Source organism: Acinonyx jubatus, chromosome C2 (assembly GCF_027475565.1).
Source record: "Acinonyx jubatus isolate Ajub_Pintada_27869175 chromosome C2, VMU_Ajub_asm_v1.0, whole genome shotgun sequence".
In the NCBI taxonomy this organism is placed as follows: domain Eukaryota; kingdom Metazoa; phylum Chordata; class Mammalia; order Carnivora; family Felidae; genus Acinonyx; species Acinonyx jubatus.
The window spans coordinates 118772298-118794388 of NC_069384.1; the positions used below are offsets into that span (position 1 = coordinate 118772298).

At 34.8% G+C, this 22091-nt stretch overlaps 1 protein-coding gene across 4 annotated transcripts in view; it reads right to left on the reverse strand.

The window, feature by feature from the left end:
• Nucleotides 1-4533: 4533 nt before the first annotated feature.
• U2SURP (U2 snRNP associated SURP domain containing) overlaps nt 4534-22091 on the reverse strand; it is a 53691-nt gene continuing 36133 nt past the window's right edge. For all 4 annotated transcript variants that reach the window (XM_015084271.3, XM_015084272.3, XM_053221350.1 and 1 more), the window contains 7 exons: nt 21373-21468; nt 20617-20683; nt 17647-17806; nt 14894-15004; nt 12260-12378; nt 10106-10282; nt 4534-8912 (listed from right to left, as the gene is read on the reverse strand). In XM_015084271.3, the coding sequence (XP_014939757.2) occupies nt 8774-8912; nt 10106-10282; nt 12260-12378; nt 14894-15004; nt 17647-17806; nt 20617-20683; nt 21373-21468 (869 nt within the window). In that variant the 3' untranslated portion in view covers nt 4534-8773. The remainder of the gene's footprint in view (nt 8913-10105; nt 10283-12259; nt 12379-14893; nt 15005-17646; nt 17807-20616; nt 20684-21372; nt 21469-22091) is intronic.

Below are 22091 nucleotides of genomic sequence, written 5' to 3' on the forward strand. Positions count from 1 at the left end.
CTGGAAGAAATGGAAAAATTCCTAGAAACACATACACTACCAAAACTGAAACAGGAAGAAATAGAAAATTTGAACAGACCCATAACCAGTAAGGAAATTGAATTAGTAATCAAAAATCTCCCAAAAAGCAAGAGTCCAGGGCCAGGTGGCTTTTCAGGGGAATTCTACCAAACATTTCAGGAAGACTTAACACCTATTCTCTTGAAGCTGTTCCAAAAAATAGAAATGGAAGGAAAACTTCCAAACTCTATGAAGCCAGCATTACCTTGATTCCAAAACCAGACAGAGACCCTACTAAAAAGGAGAACTATAGACCAATTTCCCTGATGAACATGGATGCAAAAATCCTCAATAAGATATTAACCAACCGGATCCAACGATACATTAAAAAAATTATTCACCACAACGAAGTGGGATTTATACCTGGGATGCAGGGCTGCTTCAATATCTGCAAAACAATCAGTGTGATTCACCACATCAATAAAAGAAAGGACAAGAACCATATGATCCTCTCAGTAGATGCAGAGAAAGCACTTGACAAAACACAGCATCCTTTCTTGATAAAAACCCTCAAGAAAGTAGGGATAGAAGGAGCATACCTCAAGATCATAAAAGCCATATATGAATGACCCAACACCAATATCATCCTCAATGGGGAAAAACTGAGAGCTTTCCCCTAAGGTCAGGAACAAGACAGGGATGTCCACTCTTGCCACATTATTCAACATAGTATTGGACGTCTTAGCCTCTGCAATCTGACAACACAAAGAAATAAAAGGCATCCAAATCAGCCAGGATGAGGTCAAACTTCCACTCTTCGCAGATGACACGATAAGTCAGTCTATATGGAAACTCCAAAAGATTCCACAAAAAAAACTGCTAGAACTGACTCATGAATTCAGCAAAGCTGTAGGACATAAAATCAATGCACAGAAATCAGTTGCATTCCTATACACCAACAATGAAGCCACAGAAAGAGAAATCAAGTAATCGATCCCATTTACAATTGCACCAAAAACCGTAAGATACCCAGGAATAAATCTAACCAAAGAGGTGAAAAATCTATACACTGAAAACTTTAGAAAGCTTATAAAAGAAATTGAAGACACAAAAAAGTGGAAAAATATTCCATGCACCTGGATAGGAAGAACAAATATTGTTAAAATGTCAATAGTATCCAAAGCAATCTACATATTCAATGCAATCCCTATCAAAGTAACACCAGCATTCTTCACAGAGCTAGAACAAACAATCCTAAAATTTGTATGGAACCAGAAAAGACCCCGAATAGCCAAAGCAATCTTGAAAAAAGAAAACCAAAGCGGAACGCATCACAATCCCGGACTTCAAACTGTACTACAAAGCTGTAATCTGGGGCGCCTGGGTGGCTCAGTCGGTTAAGCGTCCAACTTTGGCTCAGGTTGTGATCTCATGGTCAGTGAGTTCCAGCCCCGCGTCGGGCTCTGTGCTGATAGCTCAGAGCCTGGAGCCTGTTTCAGATTCTGTGTCTCCCTCTCTCTGACCCTCCCCCGTTCATGTTCTGTCTCTCTCTGTCTCAAAAATAAATAAACGTTAAAAAAAAAAATTTTTTTTAATTTAAAAAATTAAAAAAAAAAAAAAAAGCTGTAATCAGCAAGACAATATGGTACTGGCACAAAAACAGATACTCAGATCAATGGAACATTAGAGAGAACCCAGAAATGGACCCGCAAACATATGGCCAACTAATCTTTGACAAAGCAGGAAAGACTACCCAATGGAATGAAGAGTCTCTTCAGCAAGGGGTGCTGGGAAAACTGGACAGCAACATGCAGAAGAATGAAACTGGACCACTTTCTTACACCATACACAAAAATAAACTCAAAATGGATTAACACCTCAATGTAAGACAGGAAGCCATCAAAATCCTCGAGGAGAAAGCAGGCAAAAAACTCTTTGATCTTGGCCGCAGCAACTTCTTACTCAACACATCTCCAGAGGCAAGGGAAACAAAAGCAAAAATGAACTATTGGGACCTCATCAAAATAAAAAGCTTCTGCACAGCGAAGGAAACAATCAGGAAAACTAAAAGGCAACTGACATAATGGGAGAAGATATTTGTAAACGACAAATTAGATAAAGGGTTAGTATCCAAAATCTGTAAAGAACTTATCAAACTCAACACCCAAAAAACAAGTAATCCAGTGAAAAAATGGGCAAAAGACACGAATAGACACTTCTCCAAAGGAGACATCCAGATGGCCAACTGACACATGAAAAAATGTGCAGCAACACTCATCAGGGAAATACAAATCAAAACCACAAAGAGATACCACCTCACACCTGTCAGAATAGCTAACATTAACAACTCAGGCAACAACAGGTGTTGGTGAGGATGTGGACAAAGAGGATCTCTTTTGCATTGCTGGTGGGAATGCAAGCTGGTGCAGTCACTGTGGAAAACAGTATGGAGCTTCCTCAAAAAATTAAAAATAGAACTACCCTATGACCCAGCAATTGCACTACTAGGCATTTATCCAAGAGATACAGGTATGCTGTTTTGAAGGGGCACATGCACCCCAATGTTTATAGCAGCACTATCAACAGTAGCCAAAGTATGCAAAGAGCCCAAATGTCCATTGATGGATGAATGGATAAAGAGATGTGGTATATATACCTAATGGAGTAGTACTGGGCAATCAAAAAGAATGAAATCTTACCATTTGCAACTAGGTGGATGGAACTAGAGGGTATTATGCTATGAAAAATTAGTCAGAGAAAGACAAATATCCTGTGACTTTGCTCATATGAGGACTTTAAGACACAGAACAGGTGAGCATAAGGACAGGGAAGCAAAAATAATATAAAAACAGGGAGGCGGACAAAACATAAGATATTCTTAAACACGAAGAAAAAACAAAGGGTTACTGGAGGGGTTGTAGGAGGGGGAATTGGCTTAATGGGTAAGGGGCATTAAGAAATCTACTGAAATCATTGTGCACCATGTGCTAGCTAACTAACTTGGATGTAAATTTAAAAAGTTAAATTAAACTAAAAAAAAAAGCTGCTGTAACAGAGAAAAATAAAAATAAAAATATTAAGAATTAAATGCCACCTGTAAGACTGGGACAGAATATATACGGATATTCAGTGTGCAATAAAACAATGTATATCCCCAATGTAAGTTTATAAAACGTATTACAGTGCTATGGAATTACAGTATAACTCTATTTTTAGTTAAAAGATGTTCCCATCATTAGTTTTCAAATACGGTTATTAATTTTAAATACCACCGTATAACTATGTGTCAGTGATTTACATGTGATTTCACGTTTACAATAAACACCCAAGGTCAGTACCCATTTTGTGAGAAAATTAGATTCCGAAATATCACACAGCTAGTAATGGTGAATAGCTGGGAATTCCAGTCCAAATAGGACTCCACAGCCCAGGCTCTTCCTCCCCTTCCACACTAGGCCTTGCCACATCTCATTTAAAAACCAAAAAGCAAGTTCCTTACTGTAAACAGTTTGAAGCTCTGCATTTTCTTAGGGCCAAATAAACGAAACGAGAATAGAGTTTTTCTTCTTTCCTTTGTGGCAAATGAATATCCAATCCAAAAACTGCGTTTACTACATGCCAAAGTTTTAGTTTCCTTTTCAGCAGGCAGTAAGAAAAAGAAAAAAAAAAAGCATTTGAGTATGGTAATTACTATTAATACACTACAATTTCAAAATCACATGGCTTGCTTTGAAAGCATACTTTGTACCCCATGCTATGAAATGTTGATGTGAAATTATACATAACCATTAAAGAGAACACAGCACAAAAAGTGGTAAAAATGGTAAAGAAAGTGATATGGAAATAGCTGGCATATATACTTGGTATTACTTGTTTTCTTTTGAAGTTTTTACTCAAAATAGAAAATGCTAATGTGCCATTTGGGGAAAATCCTTTTCAAATTCTGTAAGGAAACAGAGAAACTTTAAAGAAAAAGTAGGTTTTAAAAAAAGAACCAATGCACAAGCTACCACATGGATGAACCTTGAGGACATTATACTAAGTGAATTATGCCAGTCACAGAAAGACAAATACTGTATGATTCCACTTATTTGAGGTATCTGGAGTAGTTAGTGATACTCCCAGAAATAAAAAGAAAATAGGGGATGGGGAGGACATGAGGAGTTAATTGTTCGATTTTCAATTTTGTAAAATGAAGTTATGGAGACTGCTTGCACAATGTGAATACACTGAACACGACTGGATTATACACCTAAAAATAGTTAAGATGGTAAATTTTGTTATGAGTATTTTACCACAATTAAAACATTTTTAAGTCTTAAAAGAAACCAATGGATTATTTTTAGTGTAATAATGATATTGTGACTACATTGTTTTAAAAACAAAACATTCAGTCAGAGATACATACTAACAAGGTGATACTTGGGATGTTCATTCTACAATTTTGTGTTTGAAACCTTTCCCCCGTGAAATAAAATGAACAAAATAACTCTTCAAAGCAAGGGGAACAATAAAATTTCCTAATCAAGAGAATCATCTATCATAAAAATATTTTATTATAGTTTAAACATGTAAGATGTAACATTTTAGCTACAACTGATAAATGTGACACATCACTTATTTCACTTGAAAGAAAGCTGCTGAAAACCAGCTATGGTTTACTGAGCTTGCATTAGAAAAACTACATGGAGAAAATTACATGAACAGGCTAAAGTTTGCTATGAAAACAATGTTTTTTTATTAAAGTAATTAAAAGTCAAAAAACAACAACAAAGGGAAATTCCACAACCTTTGCAACTATATAATCTTTATGTAGAAAAACTATAAAGTGACAGTCTGGAAAGCAGCTCCACAATAAACTTAATCCTTACATCAAGAGTAACTAAATTATGGAATCAGTTCACCCAAAAGAAAAGGTCTTGCTATAAAATATTTCAGCTGAGCTGATTTCAACTAGATTATTCTCACTCCTGAAAAATTGTCTTTCCTGATATTTCAAATCAGCAGAGATGTAACGTACAAGAGCCTGTTGAAGTAAAAGGATAAAACAAATATTCCAAGCACAATTACATGTGAAAATGAATGAGGGCATTTTATCTATAGATCTACAAAACTATATAAATAATCAGTTATACACATAACCCATTTACACTGAAGCTCCATGAGGTGGTACTGAATAAACACTGAGGCGTTGAATTTTCAACAATGGAACATGGCTCACTCTGAACAGCAGCACATTCCCACCTTTTAGTCTAGCATCACAACACTTCCCCTGGGATTTGTATTTGTGTATTTTCTGAGTCCTGGGAAGCTGACAACAAAAATAAAGAAAAAAAGCAAAATGACAAGAAATGAAATACCCCCTAAAATTTGCCTAAAATCTACACGTGAAATATGAAGAAATCAAGCACTTTGTGAGTTTTTAGTCACGTGTTCTTTTAAACTTGTACTAGTGTCTTCATTAGTATCTGTGCTGAACTTCCTGTAATTAGTTTTTCCATTAAAGTGAAAGAGGAAAACAACAAAGAAAAAAAGCTCTTATTTTGTAAATGTACAGTCTTAGAATATCGTTACTATTTATTTTTAAAACAACCTTCTCTGTTGAAGAAATCACACTGATGTGGTCATCAGAATAGCCGAAGTCACTTTGGCAATACAGCGATTTATTTGCTCTCATTTTTTAATAATCATAATGATAGACTATTATGGCCATAAAACTTTTCACAATCTATATGATCATGAAGGCAAATGTGTAGAGAACATGTCTAATACACTTAAATCGATTGGAACTTCTTAAAAATATTTTCAAGAATATTAAATTTTGGGGATAAAATACAGAAGTCATAAGCAAGTATTTCTTCTAAGATTCTTTAATTGGGATAAAAATCTCAGGGTTAGCTCACGAATGGTCTGTAACAAAGAAAAATTAGGTCAGCGTCATCTCTGCAAACTTCAGCAGAAAAGCCAAAAACATTCTAAGCATCATAAAAGAGCTTTTTGTTGTTTTAGTCTTTAATCTCTAACTTCTCAACATTTATAGTTTAGAAATGCCCATATGCTTGCTAATGGTAATAAGGAAATACAATGTCAAAGAAAAGATTCACAAACATGATCCTTTTCAATCATAGGTCTCTCTTTGGTAAGAAACAGACCACCATTTATTTGTGTGTTTTCTCTCAGGGTAGGAGAAGGAGATTAAATGGTATTAAACTGGTAAGAAATCCCCGTGTATAAATGTTATTAGGATCGAAGGTAAAGAGATTAAGCCTTTATAAGAAGAGTAGGATCTTCTTTATAAAAAGAGTAGGTAACTCTTACTTGTAGCTATGACAGAGCATCATAACCATCTATTACAGAGTGGGAACAGTGTATTTCCTGTAACTTGTATAGAAAGCCACCCTACAAACATTTTAGTTAACCTGTGGAAATTTTGCTGTCTAATGAAGAGTGTTCTTTAGATAGGAAACAGATGAATAATATGCTATTTTAAAAATGGTAAACTATCTCCCCCGCTAAGAATTTACCAATTTATGATCCTATTAAACTTTCATAGAATCCATGAAGAATTAAACAGGCTTACTCTAGATATTTTCTCATTAAGTAAAATTGGAAATAACCTATGTAACAATACCATTTGCAATTCCAGGAAAAAAAAAATCCAATCCAATCTAATACACACATTTAGCAAACTTACAGAATACATATTCTATCAAGCCTAAGCAATCCCCTCCTCCAACACACCCAAAAGAATATTTGCTGTATCTGGATCCAAATTAAAGGGACTGCAAACTTCCATTGCAGTAGGAAAACTACTACAAATAAGCACCCAAAACTGACGTAACAATTTCTACTCACTCCTCCTTCCCCAGGGTATTTTTTTTTTAAAGAGAAAAAAATAAACACTCCTTGTAACTTGGCTGGGAAAATCACAACCTGACCAATTACTTATAAAACTATACTAGATACCAACTAATAATGGAATGCCCAAATCACTAGCAACTCAACATTATTGTTATATTTGCAGAAAAAAGCAATATATAAATTTCCCTTCTCCCAGGCAATGAACAGAGGAGAAAAAATGTGTTGCTTTTAAAATGGCTATATTTGTAGGTTTTTAAAAACCAGCACCAAATGTTCATGTTTAATTATTCTGAGCAACATTTAGGAATTAACATTCCCTAACATTATGGACAAACAAAAGAGTGAAGTGAACAGTAAGGGAGTAACTTCCAAGCAATATTGCATGTTGACAAGAACCATTAAGTAAAACAATCTGATTGGCTCTTTTCTAAAGCTGTATTTTAAGGTTGCCCAGTTTGGAAACAGCATACCTCACTGCTCAGCTAATATACCTACTCCTCAAACCATTGGTATAGCTTATTTTATAATTAGGCAACAGTAAGTAAAACAACTGGAAAATACAGTTTTAAAATCTAACTCAAAACAATCCATTATTAGAACAGTTTTCTACTCTATGAAGGGGGGAAAATATCAAACCACTGCATAAAGTGTCTAAATAAAAAACTGAAAAATTCACAAATTGTAGTAGTGTCAGTTCAAGTCTACATAACCCTTTATTACATATTTATAGCAATATTATGATCAACATTACACAAGTTTCCTTATTTCTTCCTCATACTGCAGCAATTATTCCCATTGTATATAGATTTTAACTCTGCAAATTGCTTAAATCAACTTTGCACAATGAATTTACAAACTATTGGATGTTAAGTTTCCTGAAAACTATTTTAAGTTTTACCTAAAGCTAAACCTAAAATTCAATTCTTAAAAAAACAAAACAAAAAACTAAGGTGCTTTAAACAGAACTTTGTAGAAATACATGAATACAAGCGTTTGAAAGGTAATCTACAGAGGGCTATATAAAAGGGCATTTATCATACAAAAAACTTCGACGGCCAACTCTTGTTAGAAAATTTCTTTTATAAATAAACTTCTTTCATGATAGAAGATGAGTCAAAAGATGGAGATTTAATTTTCCCCTAAAAATAAGTAGTTGCTCAGGACATAGGCTGAGTATACTGAAATCGTATTGCTTCTTTGAAAAAAGAAAAAATATTGTAGCCAGGCATTCCATTAACAAAAAAGACCATGCCACCTTTACCTAGTCTTTTGATCTCTGGGTACTAGTATTATCCAAGATAACCTCATCGAAGTTGGTTGGCAAGCCTACCAAATAGGAGTCTCAGGTCCCTTAATTTTCATAGTCATCTTAGTAAATATAAAACTTTAGCTACTTGAACAATGGAGCTTATAAAGTGCATTAAGTATAAGAAACACAACAGAAGTGCTAAACTCAGTAGGACTTTAAGGGACTTGATGTCACCAATGGGGCAAAAAAACAACATTATAGTTTTCTGTTCAGATTTTATTTGAAATCTAATTCAAATTGTCAAAGCTACAAAAGGGGGGGAAGACATCTGTATTATTTTTGCTAAGTCACAACATCCTAAAACAAAATACTACTACTGCCAGCAGATCCATTATACACATTTCTGATGAAATTCATTAGCACAATAAAAATTTCATCTTGAGAAACAGCCACAATGAAAGTAATTTATACAATATAAAACAATGACAGGTCTACAGATGTAGTTACTCATGAGTTTACACATGCATTCACAAACAAATAAACAAAAAATCCAGGAATGCTCTTTCATTTGATTTTTTGTTTTTTTTTTTTTAAAAAAACAGACCATTCAGGCACAAAACAAAATTGCATTTCCAATAAGTGACAGCATCTTAAAGATTTATGTCAGTGTTTGTTTTTCTTTGACTTTTTATGAGACCTGTGTGGAGATCGGGACTGAGATCTGGATTTCTTCCCTGACTTTTTAGGGGATCTAGACCGTGATCGCCTAGACCTTTTAGGTGTCCTGGAACCAGATGGTGATCTGTGGAAACAAATGAAAACAATTTATCAAAGTACTCATGTGATCAAAATGGACCATCCTTCAATTACCTAAAATGATCTTTAACAGAGCACAAAGTCAGAAATAAAACAGGTTGTAAACTTCCCAAATTTACACTTTGCCTACTTTACAGAAACACACATACACACAAGTTTGCACCTCCGGTGTGCAGCACCCATGATTATCAGTGGTGCGCTTGCTTACGAAGACAAAATCTTGAGCCCCACCACTGTTCTATTTAATCAAAATCCCAAGAGGTAAGGACTGGGAATTTGCATTTTTAACAAGCTCCCCAGGTTACTAATATACCCCCAAAGTCTGAACCTCTAAATCTACAAGATAAAGTTCAAAATGGCATCTAAAATCATTCACACAATTTTTAAAGCACAGCAGCTCTGCAGCCTATCTTCTTGAAGGAAAAGCACCAACTACTGCATATCGTTAAGGAAATCATTTAAGACACCATAATTCTGTACGCGCAGTTCATGAAGATTACCAAAACTAATAAATGTACTTTATATATATATATATATATATATATATATATATATATATGCAAGTACCACTTAGAAAAGGAGAAACATATCTCTTTTATAAAGAATTTACTAAAAATGGTTACCATAATAAAGTTTTAGGACATAAAGCAGTTTTAGTTCACAGGAAAATTCCACTATGTAACACCAGATGAATAAAACATTTCTTAACCATTTTTCTAGAACTACAAGGAAAAGAAGTATGTAACACACTAAAACTACACACTGAAGAATGGTATTTAATTCCAGAAGTCTCTACCTAAGAACTTGCTAATAAGATGCAGGGGCAGGAGGAAGGGGGTAATGTATTTTTCTTTCAGCCTTGACCAAATCAAAGAATATTCTATAGAAACTGAAGAACAAAATGAAAAGTAAAGCAGCTATCCCTAGTCCACAGAGAACACTGGATGTAATGTTTAAAATGCTTGGCTGGTCTTTACTTGTTGGAAGCTTTCTTATGCTTTAAGTCATTATGAGACTGGGGTGGGGAGGTGGGAAGGAATAATCTAAAATGAAAGTATACTTCTCTGGTTTTCTAACACCCTTTAAAAAAATGGCTGCCAGCCAAATTATTTTCAAAAGCTGGTAAAATGACAAGGAAACCGGCATTTGAAATATTACCAAAAAATTAACTGCATTTACCTTTTGGCCTTTTTGCTAACATCTCTAGGAGAATCTTTGTGAGATGACCTGGACCGTGAGCTCTCTTTATGAGATCTTTCTGAACGCTCTGATCGCTCCGATTTGGGTGAAGGGGATTTCACTCGTCTACCACTGCTACTTCGAGATGGGCTAGGGGATGTGCTGTGTCGCCTCTTCCTATGGAACAAAGCCCCCAAAACATTACATAAGTGAGCAAAGGATCAAGTATTCATTTTCCTTCTACTGAATTAGCGATTTATTTCTATCAGTTTATACTAACTTTATTTTCACTTAACCTTATTAATGTTATTTTCCAACAACATTCAAAGCCCTTTATAAAGAATATCTTAAAGATAGGTTCATCAACATGGATGGAACTAGGGTGTATTATGCTAAGCAAAATAAGTCAGTCAGAGAAAGATAAATGTCATGTGATTTCACTCATGTGGAATTTAAGAAACAAAACAGATGAACATTGGGGAAAGGAAGGAAAAACAAGATAAAAACAGAGAGGGAGGCAAATCATAAGAGACTCTTAAATACAGAGAACTGAGGGTTGCTAGAGGGGAGGTGGGGGCGGATGGGCTAAAATGGGTGATGAGCATTAAGGAGGGCACTTGTTGGGATGAACCCTGGGTGTTAGATATAAGTGATGAATCACTAAATTCTGCTCCTGAAACCATTATTGCACTATATGTTAATTAGCGTGGATTTAAATAAAATTATAAATTAATTAAATATAGGTTGATCAAAACAAATACTGAACTCAACTAAGTTCAATTGTCTTTTTCTATGAGACACTGGAACAATGGATAAAATTTCATTAAGGTCTCTGATGAGGTGTTTTTTAAACACTTTACTTATTTATTCATTCATTCATTTTTAAAGTTTATTTATTTTGAGCAGGGCTTGAACCCACAAACCATGAGATCATTACCTGAGCCAAAACTAAGAATCAGACACTTAACCGAATGAGCCACCAGGTGCCCCAAATAACAGTGTTTTTTTTTTTTTTTAAATGTTAGTTCTCCAATCTTGAAACTTATTGTGGTTATGTAAGAAAATGGGGCATCATGTTGGCAAGTTACTCTTTTTTTTTTTTTAAATGTTAATTTATTTTTGAGAGAGAGAGACAGAGAGACAGAGACAGAGCATGAGCTGGGGAAGGGGCAGACAGAGGGAGACACAGAATCCAAAGCAAGCTCCAGGCTCTGAGCTGTCAGCACAGAGACGGATGTGGGGCTCGAACTCACAAGCCGCAAGATCATGACCTGAGCCGAAGTCGGATGCTCAACCGACTGAGCCATCCAGGAACCCCAGCAAGTTACTCTTAAATGGTTGGGAGGAGGGGAAAGGAAGGGGAAAAAAAATAAAGCAAAAGTAGAAATATTTCAACATTTGGAGAGTGTGCATGAAGGATATCTGGGAATTCTTTATACTATCCTTGCAACTTTTCTATGAATCAAAAAATGTATCAAAAAAATAAATACAAGACAAACAAATGGTAAATTTAGCATTTAACCAATTAGTATACCTATGTTATTTGTAACTATCTGTAGAGTAACTAAGCCAGAATTTTTTAAATTTGCATTCACTTGGTTTTTATTAGGAAAATCTCAGTTCTGTTACTAAAGCAATTTTCTCTATTAAATGAGACATTTAGGAACTGAAAGTAAAATAAAAACTAAAAAAGAAGTGATTTTGATTAGAATGAAGACTTAAAATGAGGAGCAAGTCCCTACGGTCCATGTACACAAACTCCTTTTAGAGAGGATTGGGAGATTCAAGTTTTCAAAGGCAGCAGCCTCAACTCAGAAGAAATGCTTATACCAGAGACAAGCAAGATATAGCAAGCTGTTTAGTTATTTAAGCCTTAGGTCTGATACCTAATACAGCAACTGAATTCTTGCACTTAACTAAGGCTAAGGTACCATACGACCCACATAGAGGGATGATGTCCCAGTTAGCTAAGCCAAGTGCCAGCTAACTGCCCCATTTCTCAGCTAATTCCGCCTCCTGCAGGCAGGAGCCAAACACATTTATCATGAAAAAATACTTTTCTAGTTTGTTGGCATTGGTGATGAAAACATTACAAAATGAAACATCATTTCAAAACTTGAAACCAGCATAGGAACTGAGTGAGAAATGTTATACCTTTCTTTCCTTGTTGGAGTACATTCATCTTTCTCCTTCTTGTCTTTGGATCGAGATTCCAATTTTTCTTTATCCTTTTTATCTCTTTCTCGTTCTCTTTCTAATTCTTTCTCTTTCTCCTGTTTTATTTTTTTTAAAGAAAGAACAGTTAGTCATTAAAAAATACCAATCTGGGTTAATCTCATTTATGCAACAATATTTTAACCACTTTTTAAAATCACTACTGAAGGTACAATGCCATTTTTTAAAAAATACCTACTCTTCCAGGAAAAGTAGTCATTTCTTCTTACACTGAGTGAAAATACTAATACCAGTGACAGCAGCTAAACGGCTGAATTCCTACCACAGACCAATTACTAAACAACTTGCCATATACCATTTCATGTAACACTTCAAAACAGAAAATAGAAATTTGCTATTACCCTCATTCTAAAGATGAAAAATGACACTCAGAAAGGTTAAGTACCATGCTCATAGTCATAATGGATGGATAAGTCAGGATCTGAGTCTAAGCTCTACAGCCAGTGCTCTTAACTACTCCCTCTGTCCCTCCACTTTAAAAAAAAAAAAAAAAAAAAAAAAAAAAAACAAAAAAAAAAACAAGGAAAAAGCTAAGAGACTGGGCTTTCTATCTTAGACTACAATAGCAGCATTCCTACAGCAAGTTGATTTAATCAAAGGAGAGCTCTTTCCAAGCAAAAGGCTTAAAAGGAAATATAGCTATTCACAATAATCATCCATCAGAAAATCTTAATTAGTAACAAGTACCATTTGTATTGGAAATTTTAAATCCTAACTTCTACAAGTACAAAATGACTATGACTTTATATAAACCAGAAAGATGACCTATCTGCTTATCCCCACTGCTACTACTGCCACTTCTCACTTGAAATTATGACTTCTGTTGATAAAATAATTAAAGGAGTGGCTACAATGAACCGACAAAGCCAACTTAGGTCTTCATTACCAGGAATTGAATCTCTCTACGATTTGTATGCATCAAGAAAGCTACCTGGTAACTGATAAAATGCCTATACCAGATGTTGCAAACATTTTCTGCAAAGAGTCATAGAGTAAGTATTTTCTGCTCTATGGGCCACACAGGATCTCTGTCCTAAGTATTCAACTTTGTCATGATAGTCCAAAAGCTTGAAGGGGCATGGATGTGTTCCAACAAGCTGATTTATGATGAGGTGATGAGTCTGCTGACCCTCAGTATATACCTTCAAGAAACACATCCTTCTCTCCAATTACAATCATAGAATGCAGAGAGTAAAATGGTAATATAGGTATTACTACCATCAGGACCAGTGAGTATCTCAAAGTATAGTCTTAAATGCAGATCAAATCCCTGCCACCAACTCCAAAGGGACTCTTGGGGTACAGATACATCTTTTTAAAAATCTCATTTTTCTTTTTTCGAAATACAACTAGAGTACAGATTTAAAAAGTGATGCTGAGGGGGCGCCTGGATGGCTCAGTTGATAAAGCATCCACCTTCAGCTCAGATCATGAACTCATAGTTCATGGGTTTGAGCCCCACGTCGGGCTCTGTGTTGACAGCTCAGACCTGGAGCCTGCTTTGGATTCTGTGTCTCTCTCTCTCGCACTCTGTTCCTCCCCCACCTGTACTCTGTCTCTGTCTCTCTCTCTCTCAAAAATAAATAAAGATTTTTAAAAATTAGAAAATGAATAAATAGATAGATAGATAGATATTGATGCTGAGGACACTGTCTTTGTCTGGTAATCTGTAGGATATATTTTCCTGATTGAAATACTTAAAATATTTTGAACAATTTAATCCAATAAAAAAGTAATTAAAATCCAATTTAAAAAGTAGCGATTATCTCACAGTCCTGCAAAATTGGGACTATCAACCTAGTTTCACAGAGAAAAGCAGGCCTCTGGGACTTGCCTGGGAGCACACAGCAAAAGGCGGCCCCAGGAGTGCACAGGTCTGTGTGGCACCGAAGCTACTTTACCATAGTGCTGCTCCTCTCACTGGTTCTACACCATTAATAGTTTTAGTGAGTCTAAGTTCTAGTGTTCTAGTCTAGCCTTTTCTTTTCTTTCTCTCTGTATAGTCTTTTCTACAATGACAATCAAGGTAAAACTTAATAGCAGTCCCAATAAAATTCCTGGGTTCTTTCAACAATTAACAAATGGGCTTTCTTGTTCTAAATTCTCTGTATATCGCCACAAATTTATGTACTCGAGTTCACCAATGAAGTATGTTACCCCTTGGTGTCCTTCTTTGTAAACAATGGAAAAGGAGTCCTAAATGAACGTCCCAAATTCTAAGTCCATCTTTATCTCTGTGCCACTTCTCAGGGGGTTGTTGGTGTTTTACTGTCACAAATGTTGGCACTTCATATAAGGTCTTCCAGCTTTGAAAGCATGGAATTTCTAGTCCACAGGTAGTATATCCAGAATAAAATGGTGCGCTATTGCTTTCAGACCCTTTCCCAAGTTGAAATGATTGCAAAACATCAAATTTCTAATGTTCCTGTCTACCAGTATTCAGCATTTGCACATCAAAGGATATAATTTGAGATATACTTTTCCTTTAGTGTACTAGGTAGCCAAACAAATTACTTCAGAAAATACGCATTACTGAGTACACTTATTCCTTACTCGTTGAAGAAGTTTATCTCTGTAGTGTTCTACTTGCTCCTGAAAGCTCTGGCCTGGTTTTTTAGGTCTTTTTCCAGATTCCAATTCATCCTGAAACTTCATAACTTTGAGCTGTGAAATAAGACATTTTAAAAATAAATCTTTTCATCATTATAGCTTTCAAGCAGTGCTTTGGTCCTTTAAAAAATTCCTTTTTTCTTTGAAATAAATGTGTAAAAAGGAAAAATATAAACACAGCAAAACAATATCTGATTGGGACTCAGTCAAAATATAATATCAACCATGCAGGATTCAAGCAATCAGGCATGGGCCCACAGGCTCTCTGCACAGCCACATGAGAGGACTCAAAAACCATGAACTATATATAGTTCAGACCCTTAAGAACCTACTTATTATCTCAACACAACGATAATGAATTTACTATCTGGCTCCCCAAATGTGAGAGGCAAGGGTGGTATACAGGCAAGCATACTTCCAACAAGATATGACAGCCAGCAGGACACAAGATATTTTTTTTAAAGCATTCTTTACAGTTCATGTAGGACCAAACACAGAACTACAGAATTTGAATGTTTCACTCTATTCATAGTACAATGTAATCACTGAATATCAAGACATCAAGGAAAGGTTAAATCATATCAGAATATACTTAAGATAGTAAGAATATGTACTAATAAAAAAAATCAGAAACACTTCCATTTCTTGTAATTTATACACAAGCAGAAAACCATTTGTATAAAACATCCAATACAGCATTGTGTGTATGTATAATATATATTCACTTTAATTATGTTAATACAGTTATACAGTAATACATATATATTTGTATGTACACATATATAAAAATGTTTTATTACATAAAGATATCTATATATAACCTTATTAAACGAAGGGAGAACAAGTAAGATGAAATACATAAGGACTCAGGCTGTTGGAGGTGGAAATGGAAAGCACATGGATCCACCGGTTGCAGCGTCAAACCTGCCCACCCTATGTCATCCGAAGAGGGGAAGAAAACACTCTGGCCTGACAGGATTATTGTATATGCAAACATCTTAACCTATTTTACTGAGCACTGATAGGTCCTTTAAATGAACTAAATACTACTATAAATATTATGAGGCTTTCCCATAGAATGGGAACAAACTACAAAAACTTTCTTCCATTCAAAGTATTATTTTCACTATTTTTGACTTCATGAACATTTCTCATAAATTCCCCAATTTTTGCCCTTTTTCTATCAGGGTAAATAGAACATCTTAAAACTATCCAGTAGTCTGTTTTGGCATTTAAACGGTATAACTTCATTATCAAGAAAATATATTTTTATTTAACTCCAGAAAGGCAGAGCTCAGTAAGCTTGGGAGGAGTTCTGAGAGTTAAGAAGGGGCATGTGCAACTTGGAAAAAAGAAATCCACAGGTCGAGTGAGGTCACTGATATAGTCCCCTAAAAAATTTGTCAACAAGGGCGCCCTAGCTGACTCAATTGGTTAAACATCCAATTCTTCATTTCGGCTCACAGTTCATGAGTTCAAGCCCCACACTGGGCTCCACAATGACAGTGCAGTGCCTGCTTGGGATTCTCTCCCTTCCTCTGTCTCTCCCCTGCTTGAGCTCCCCACCATCCCCTGAGTAAAAGAAATAATTTTAATTGGTAAAGATTGTATATAAAAAAATATATCCAACACGTTAACTCTGAAAATCCCTCCTCTTCACTTATTACAGACAGTATACTGATTCTGTGTAAGGTTAAAATGAAATACTTTCCCTGTTAACAGTTACTTTGGCTTAATGATATCTGAGAAAGAGTTGGGCAAAAACTTGTACCAGCCCAACAGTAATTAGAGAACTGGAAGTAAGGTAATTACTATGGTGGGAATTATAAATTAGTAAGAGGAACAGTGCTGATACATAGCAGACATCCAAAATACTGTTAAATCAATGGACAAAGTATTAAAATACACTCTCAGATATACTTCTGAGACTCTGGACTGACTGCTACGCTAACATTTACTACTGGGAATGTTTCATCACCTTGAAACAAGGAATAAGGAAGGTTCCCATTACAATACCCTTCCCTCTGATAGGTCTCCTTTTGGTAATTAAAAAAAAAAAAGGGGGGCATTAAAAAGGACAGGGGACTGAGGGAGGGAAAAGTCAGGTTGAGATAGTTTGGACTCATTCCCATAAGTTTTTCCCCCTTCTTACTGCTACGTCTCACTTAATGTCTACTCTCCCCACTGAAATAAAATGCAGATATAACCTAAAGGTGCCAGAAAATAGCTCACTTTTCCTTGTTACATACTATGTACACTCAAATGTAATAATTTTATAATGCCAGTGTAATCTATTCTTAAAATCAATATCTTCAAAAGATCTCCCATGTGCCAGGCACTGGATTTATGATGATGAACAGACAACAGACATGGTTCTTTCCCCTCATGTAAATCAGCACCTAGTAGGGACTAGAAACATTAAACAAGCAAGCTAAAGCAAAATAAAACACACACCACAGTACATGTAAAATAACGAGAGAGATAAATAGGGAGAAGTAAGCAAATGCACAAGTGTAACAAAAGGATAGCAGGAGAGAAGAAATGCTTGAACTAAGAGGTCTGTAGGAAGTCAGCTGGTATGAAGGTTTCTAGGCACCGAGAAAATGCACAAAGGAATGATGCCAAGAGGGAGCCTAGGTCAGTGGAAAAGTGAAAGAAGGCCAGTGAAATAGTTTCAACTTCACTGAAATACTGACCTCAATTTCACGAAGTTTAGCTCGTTTTTCCTCACTCATTTCAGAGTACTTAGAAAACTTAGACTCCGTCATTTCTTCTTTGATTGGATTAGAGTACAAATGATGTTCTTCTGATTTGGAACTCTGAGTATCTTCTTCATCCTCACTTTCTTCTTCTTGACTTTGGAAATAAGCAGAATATATCGTATGTCAAGACAGAAAAAAATGTTACATTTTACAGTTTGGCTTTTTTTATTTTTCACTGTCTTAGTCTGTAAATAGTGTTAAAAAAACAGGACAATTCATCACTAAAACGTTTTTATAAAATATTTTATCAAATAGACAATTCTATAAAACTCTTCTGTTTCTTCCACATAAAAAGTTTGAGCTTCAACATAATCATTTAAAAACAACTTCTATGTTATCTACAACATTCTACAACTTTCCTTGCAGTGTTAAGTCAAATGAATAATCAATGATTCCCCATACTTTCCAGTTCAGAGTGATTTCAGAACACTTCATGTTAAAAAGGCCAAATGTTTACCCTTTTTTCAGCAGAGCCTATACACTATAAAATACATCAGTCTGTGTCATACATAGTTAACTAAGAAACAAGGTAGTAGGTAAAGACCTTATCTGATTAGTACATAATCCCAGGAATAAATGTGTAAATTTTAAATATTATCACATATTAGTACTCAATATCATAGTTGATTCTGAAAATTATACTGTTAGAATCTATGTCAGATAAGAAGAAAATGAAAAACTAAGGGACTACCATGGTAAGGATACAAAGAGGAAAAATTCTCCTATCCTTCCAGAGCAATACAGTGCAAAGAGGCAGGCAACTATTGTAAAGTTGGTCTTGTTTATATGTTTTCTATATAGAGAGAAAGGATCTAGATGACTAGATACCAAACATTAACCATATTATTTAATTTTAATATAAGTTATACTTGATAATTTAAGATACATATTTATTTTATGATTTCTATTTTAATTTTGCAGTCCCTGAGCAGTCCATTCTAACTGGTTTTGATTTTGGCTCTTAGTTACCAGTTCTAGGTAACCAGGACTTATTCTTTTAAAGAAATGGAAATTCAAGTCTATAAAACCATACAGAATTCATCATAAATGAAATTAAATTACTATTTGGAAGTTTTCTACAAAGAGTAGTGCTATGTATTTTTTTAATCACTTTTCTGCCATAAAAAATAATTACTAGTTTCAAAAAAGCATTTTGGATTCAGCCACTAGAGAGCAGTAGTGAGGCATAAAAAAATTTCAAGGACCAGAAAGTTGTATGTGAAAATTATCTTTGCCTTGCTTTATACTTCCATAAAGTTATTTTTATGTTACCGTGATTTATTTAGAGCTCTTAAGGAAAATAAAAATTACATTTCCAGTGATCCATACCTCACTGTATTCTACTGACTCTATTCTCACTGATTATTTTACTTTCAACACTGAAATGCAGTCATAATCCAAACATTAACACTAATATCAAATTTACGCAAAAAAAGTTAATACCTATAGAAACAAAACAAACTGAAGAAACATTTGAGTTCTGCAATGGCCTTTTATACCCTTCCTTTCCCCTAAATTAATTATCTCATGAATTAACACATGTATTTTAAGCCAGTGATGCTACAATAGTCAGAGATGTTAATAATGTGGTACTGTAGACATTAAAAAGGTTAAAGCACTATTTTAAAGCAAACTGGACTCTCCCAATTCCTGTATTCTTCAACAGCCTTGGAGAGGTATTTCCATCAGCAAACCACATCTATATTTTGTTAATATTCCATCATCATCATTGCTGACTTGTTCTGATCACACCAATGTTTCTGGAAAGACATCACTGATGCGAAGTTTTCCTCAGTATATCAAACTGTGTTCCCACAATCACATTTCTTTAACAACAATCTAAATGCTACTAATATCCATTTACTGAATCCATACAATGCCCAAACTGTGCTGGGACACAAAAGGGACTTTTTCCCTTTGTTCACTCTTCCATTTGAGAAGGATAAAAGAACAAAGATTTTTTCTTTCTTTTTTGTTTTTTTAAGCAGAAACCTCTGCTTTGTGTTCTTGAGGTCATCTGTTCTCCTATTTAAAAAAAATTAATTTCCTTTGCAATGATTTAAAAAGCTGTCAGTTTCTACCTAAAATCTACCAATACAAACTTGCTGGAGAATCTGGGAGCAAGATTCCTATAATTGCATTCAGTATGCAAAAACAATCTTGAGGTGATTACCAAAAAGCAAACTTTGAAATTATAATTTCTCTACATGTTAAAGGAAAGCTTTTTTTAATTCATTCTTAGTTCTTCTGAGATGTTTACATTTTTTTTTTATGTTTATTTATTTTAAGAGAGAGAACGAGAAAGCTCATGCAACCAGGGGAGGGGCAGAGAGAAAAGAAGAGAATCCCAAGCAGGCTCCACACCCAGTGCAGAGCCAACACAGGACTCGGGGCTTGATCTCAGGACAGTGAGATCACGACCTGAGCCAAAACCAAGAGTGCAACTTTTAACCAAATAAGCCACCCAGGCACCCCTGTTTACATTTAAATAACATAACAGAATAGCCATAATGCACTGCTTTTCTTAGCAATGTACAATCCAAATAAAAAGCAGCATAATTTCCCATTCACATTTTAAAAATCACTTTCTGTAAAGCCAAAACAGTATTTCATGACAAAGATTTGAAATAAATGCAGTTGACCATTTAGTAACTACCAAGTGAGAATATATAAACCTAGCATTGAAAAATCAACTCAGAAGCAAAGGGAAACGAGGTACATCAGACCAGAAACCAAAAGCTCTTTATTCACTGGAAAAACAATGAAGAACTAAAAATGATCCTCCCAACAAGGTTTTAAAGAGTGAAGTTTTCCTCTTCACTATTATTTCAAGCATACCTCTTAATGAAAAAGGGAGCTTATATATAATAAGAAACTGAGTAAGTTCAAAACTTAGATTCTTACTTTTGATTTTCTTCTTCTTCTGATTCTTCATGCTGGTCAAATAACTCCCATTTAGAAGTTGTTACAGCTAAAGGGAAGGAAAAGGATGTAATTCCATTAAGGTAAATTAGCATTTTGCAGTAGTATAGTAGAAGCCCAGCTCTAGAATTCGAAGTTTATATTACAGAAATTATCTGCCAATTATCTCTTCTTTGAAAACCATTTCTATGTGCTATAGTTCTTTCCTCACACCTATGCTATAATTTTATTCAAATTCATGAAGTGACAAATAATGTTACCATTTTTATTTGTGTGCTGAATGGTTAAGATTTATTCATTAGAACCTACAAATATTAACAATTACATACTATAAGCACTTAAGGACACGAATCCAAGTAAGTATGAAAGGCAGGTCTAAACTGCATCTAAAAAGTCAAGCATTATGGGAGGATCAAAGCCTGGTTTCTCTGAAAGTGACCTCTAAGTAGATTTCCAAATAGGTGTAACTTCCATCTACATTTTCTACTGAAATGCCTTACCCTGAAAGGTATTGGTGATTTCTTTGATTACTCGCAAAGCATCCAAACTGAAAGATGTACGAAAATTGTAACAACAACCATAATGAAAACTTAGCCACTAGACATAAAATATAGTAACTCCGGGTCTTAAAGTTGAAATGTTGTAAAACATAAAAACATACACACACACACACACACCAATAATTGATTTTAAGTACTCAATTTTCTAAAGCTTAATATTTATTGTACTTTCACTCACCCTGTGCTTCTAATTCAGATTCATCTACAGCTTCCCATTTTGATGGGGCAACTTTAAATATGGGCTCATTCTTCTTGGAGTCTTCAGTTGCATCCACTAATGAGGAAGGATAAGCCATTAACCCCTACTACTAGATGACTTAAAGAGTTCATGGGTATTCATTCTATTATTAAAAAGTAAAATAAGGCCACACATGGACTAATAATGCTAGTGTCAAGAACAAGGATTATGACTAATCTAATTCTCTACACCTGAGGTCTGACGTTTAAACACAAATACATCAATACAAAATATGCGAGTTATTATGATTTCAAGCAAATGGAGAAGTTGGGGCAGTAAAAAAATCTTTAAGGTCTTTACCTAATCACTATTTAAACTATACAATTCTTATACTGTTTAATATTTTCATGCAATTCAAACATACTACAGATTCTGTATACATCCTATGGCCAAAAGTGACTTTAGGCATCTAAGAAACATGAACCCATAAATTATGAATAAAAACAGAACTGACAAAACAAGGCATCTAGGATTATGAGTATAACTGAGAACAAGATTGTGCCTATAGTTTTCATGACAATTAAGACAAAAAGAGAAACTTACTTATACGAGGCTATCCCAACAAAGATATGTGACTAGAAAGAAAACCTTTTTCTTGGCAGAGTCAAATGTATTACTGGGTATTTGAATTTTGAAAAGTCAGAAATAAAAGACAAATT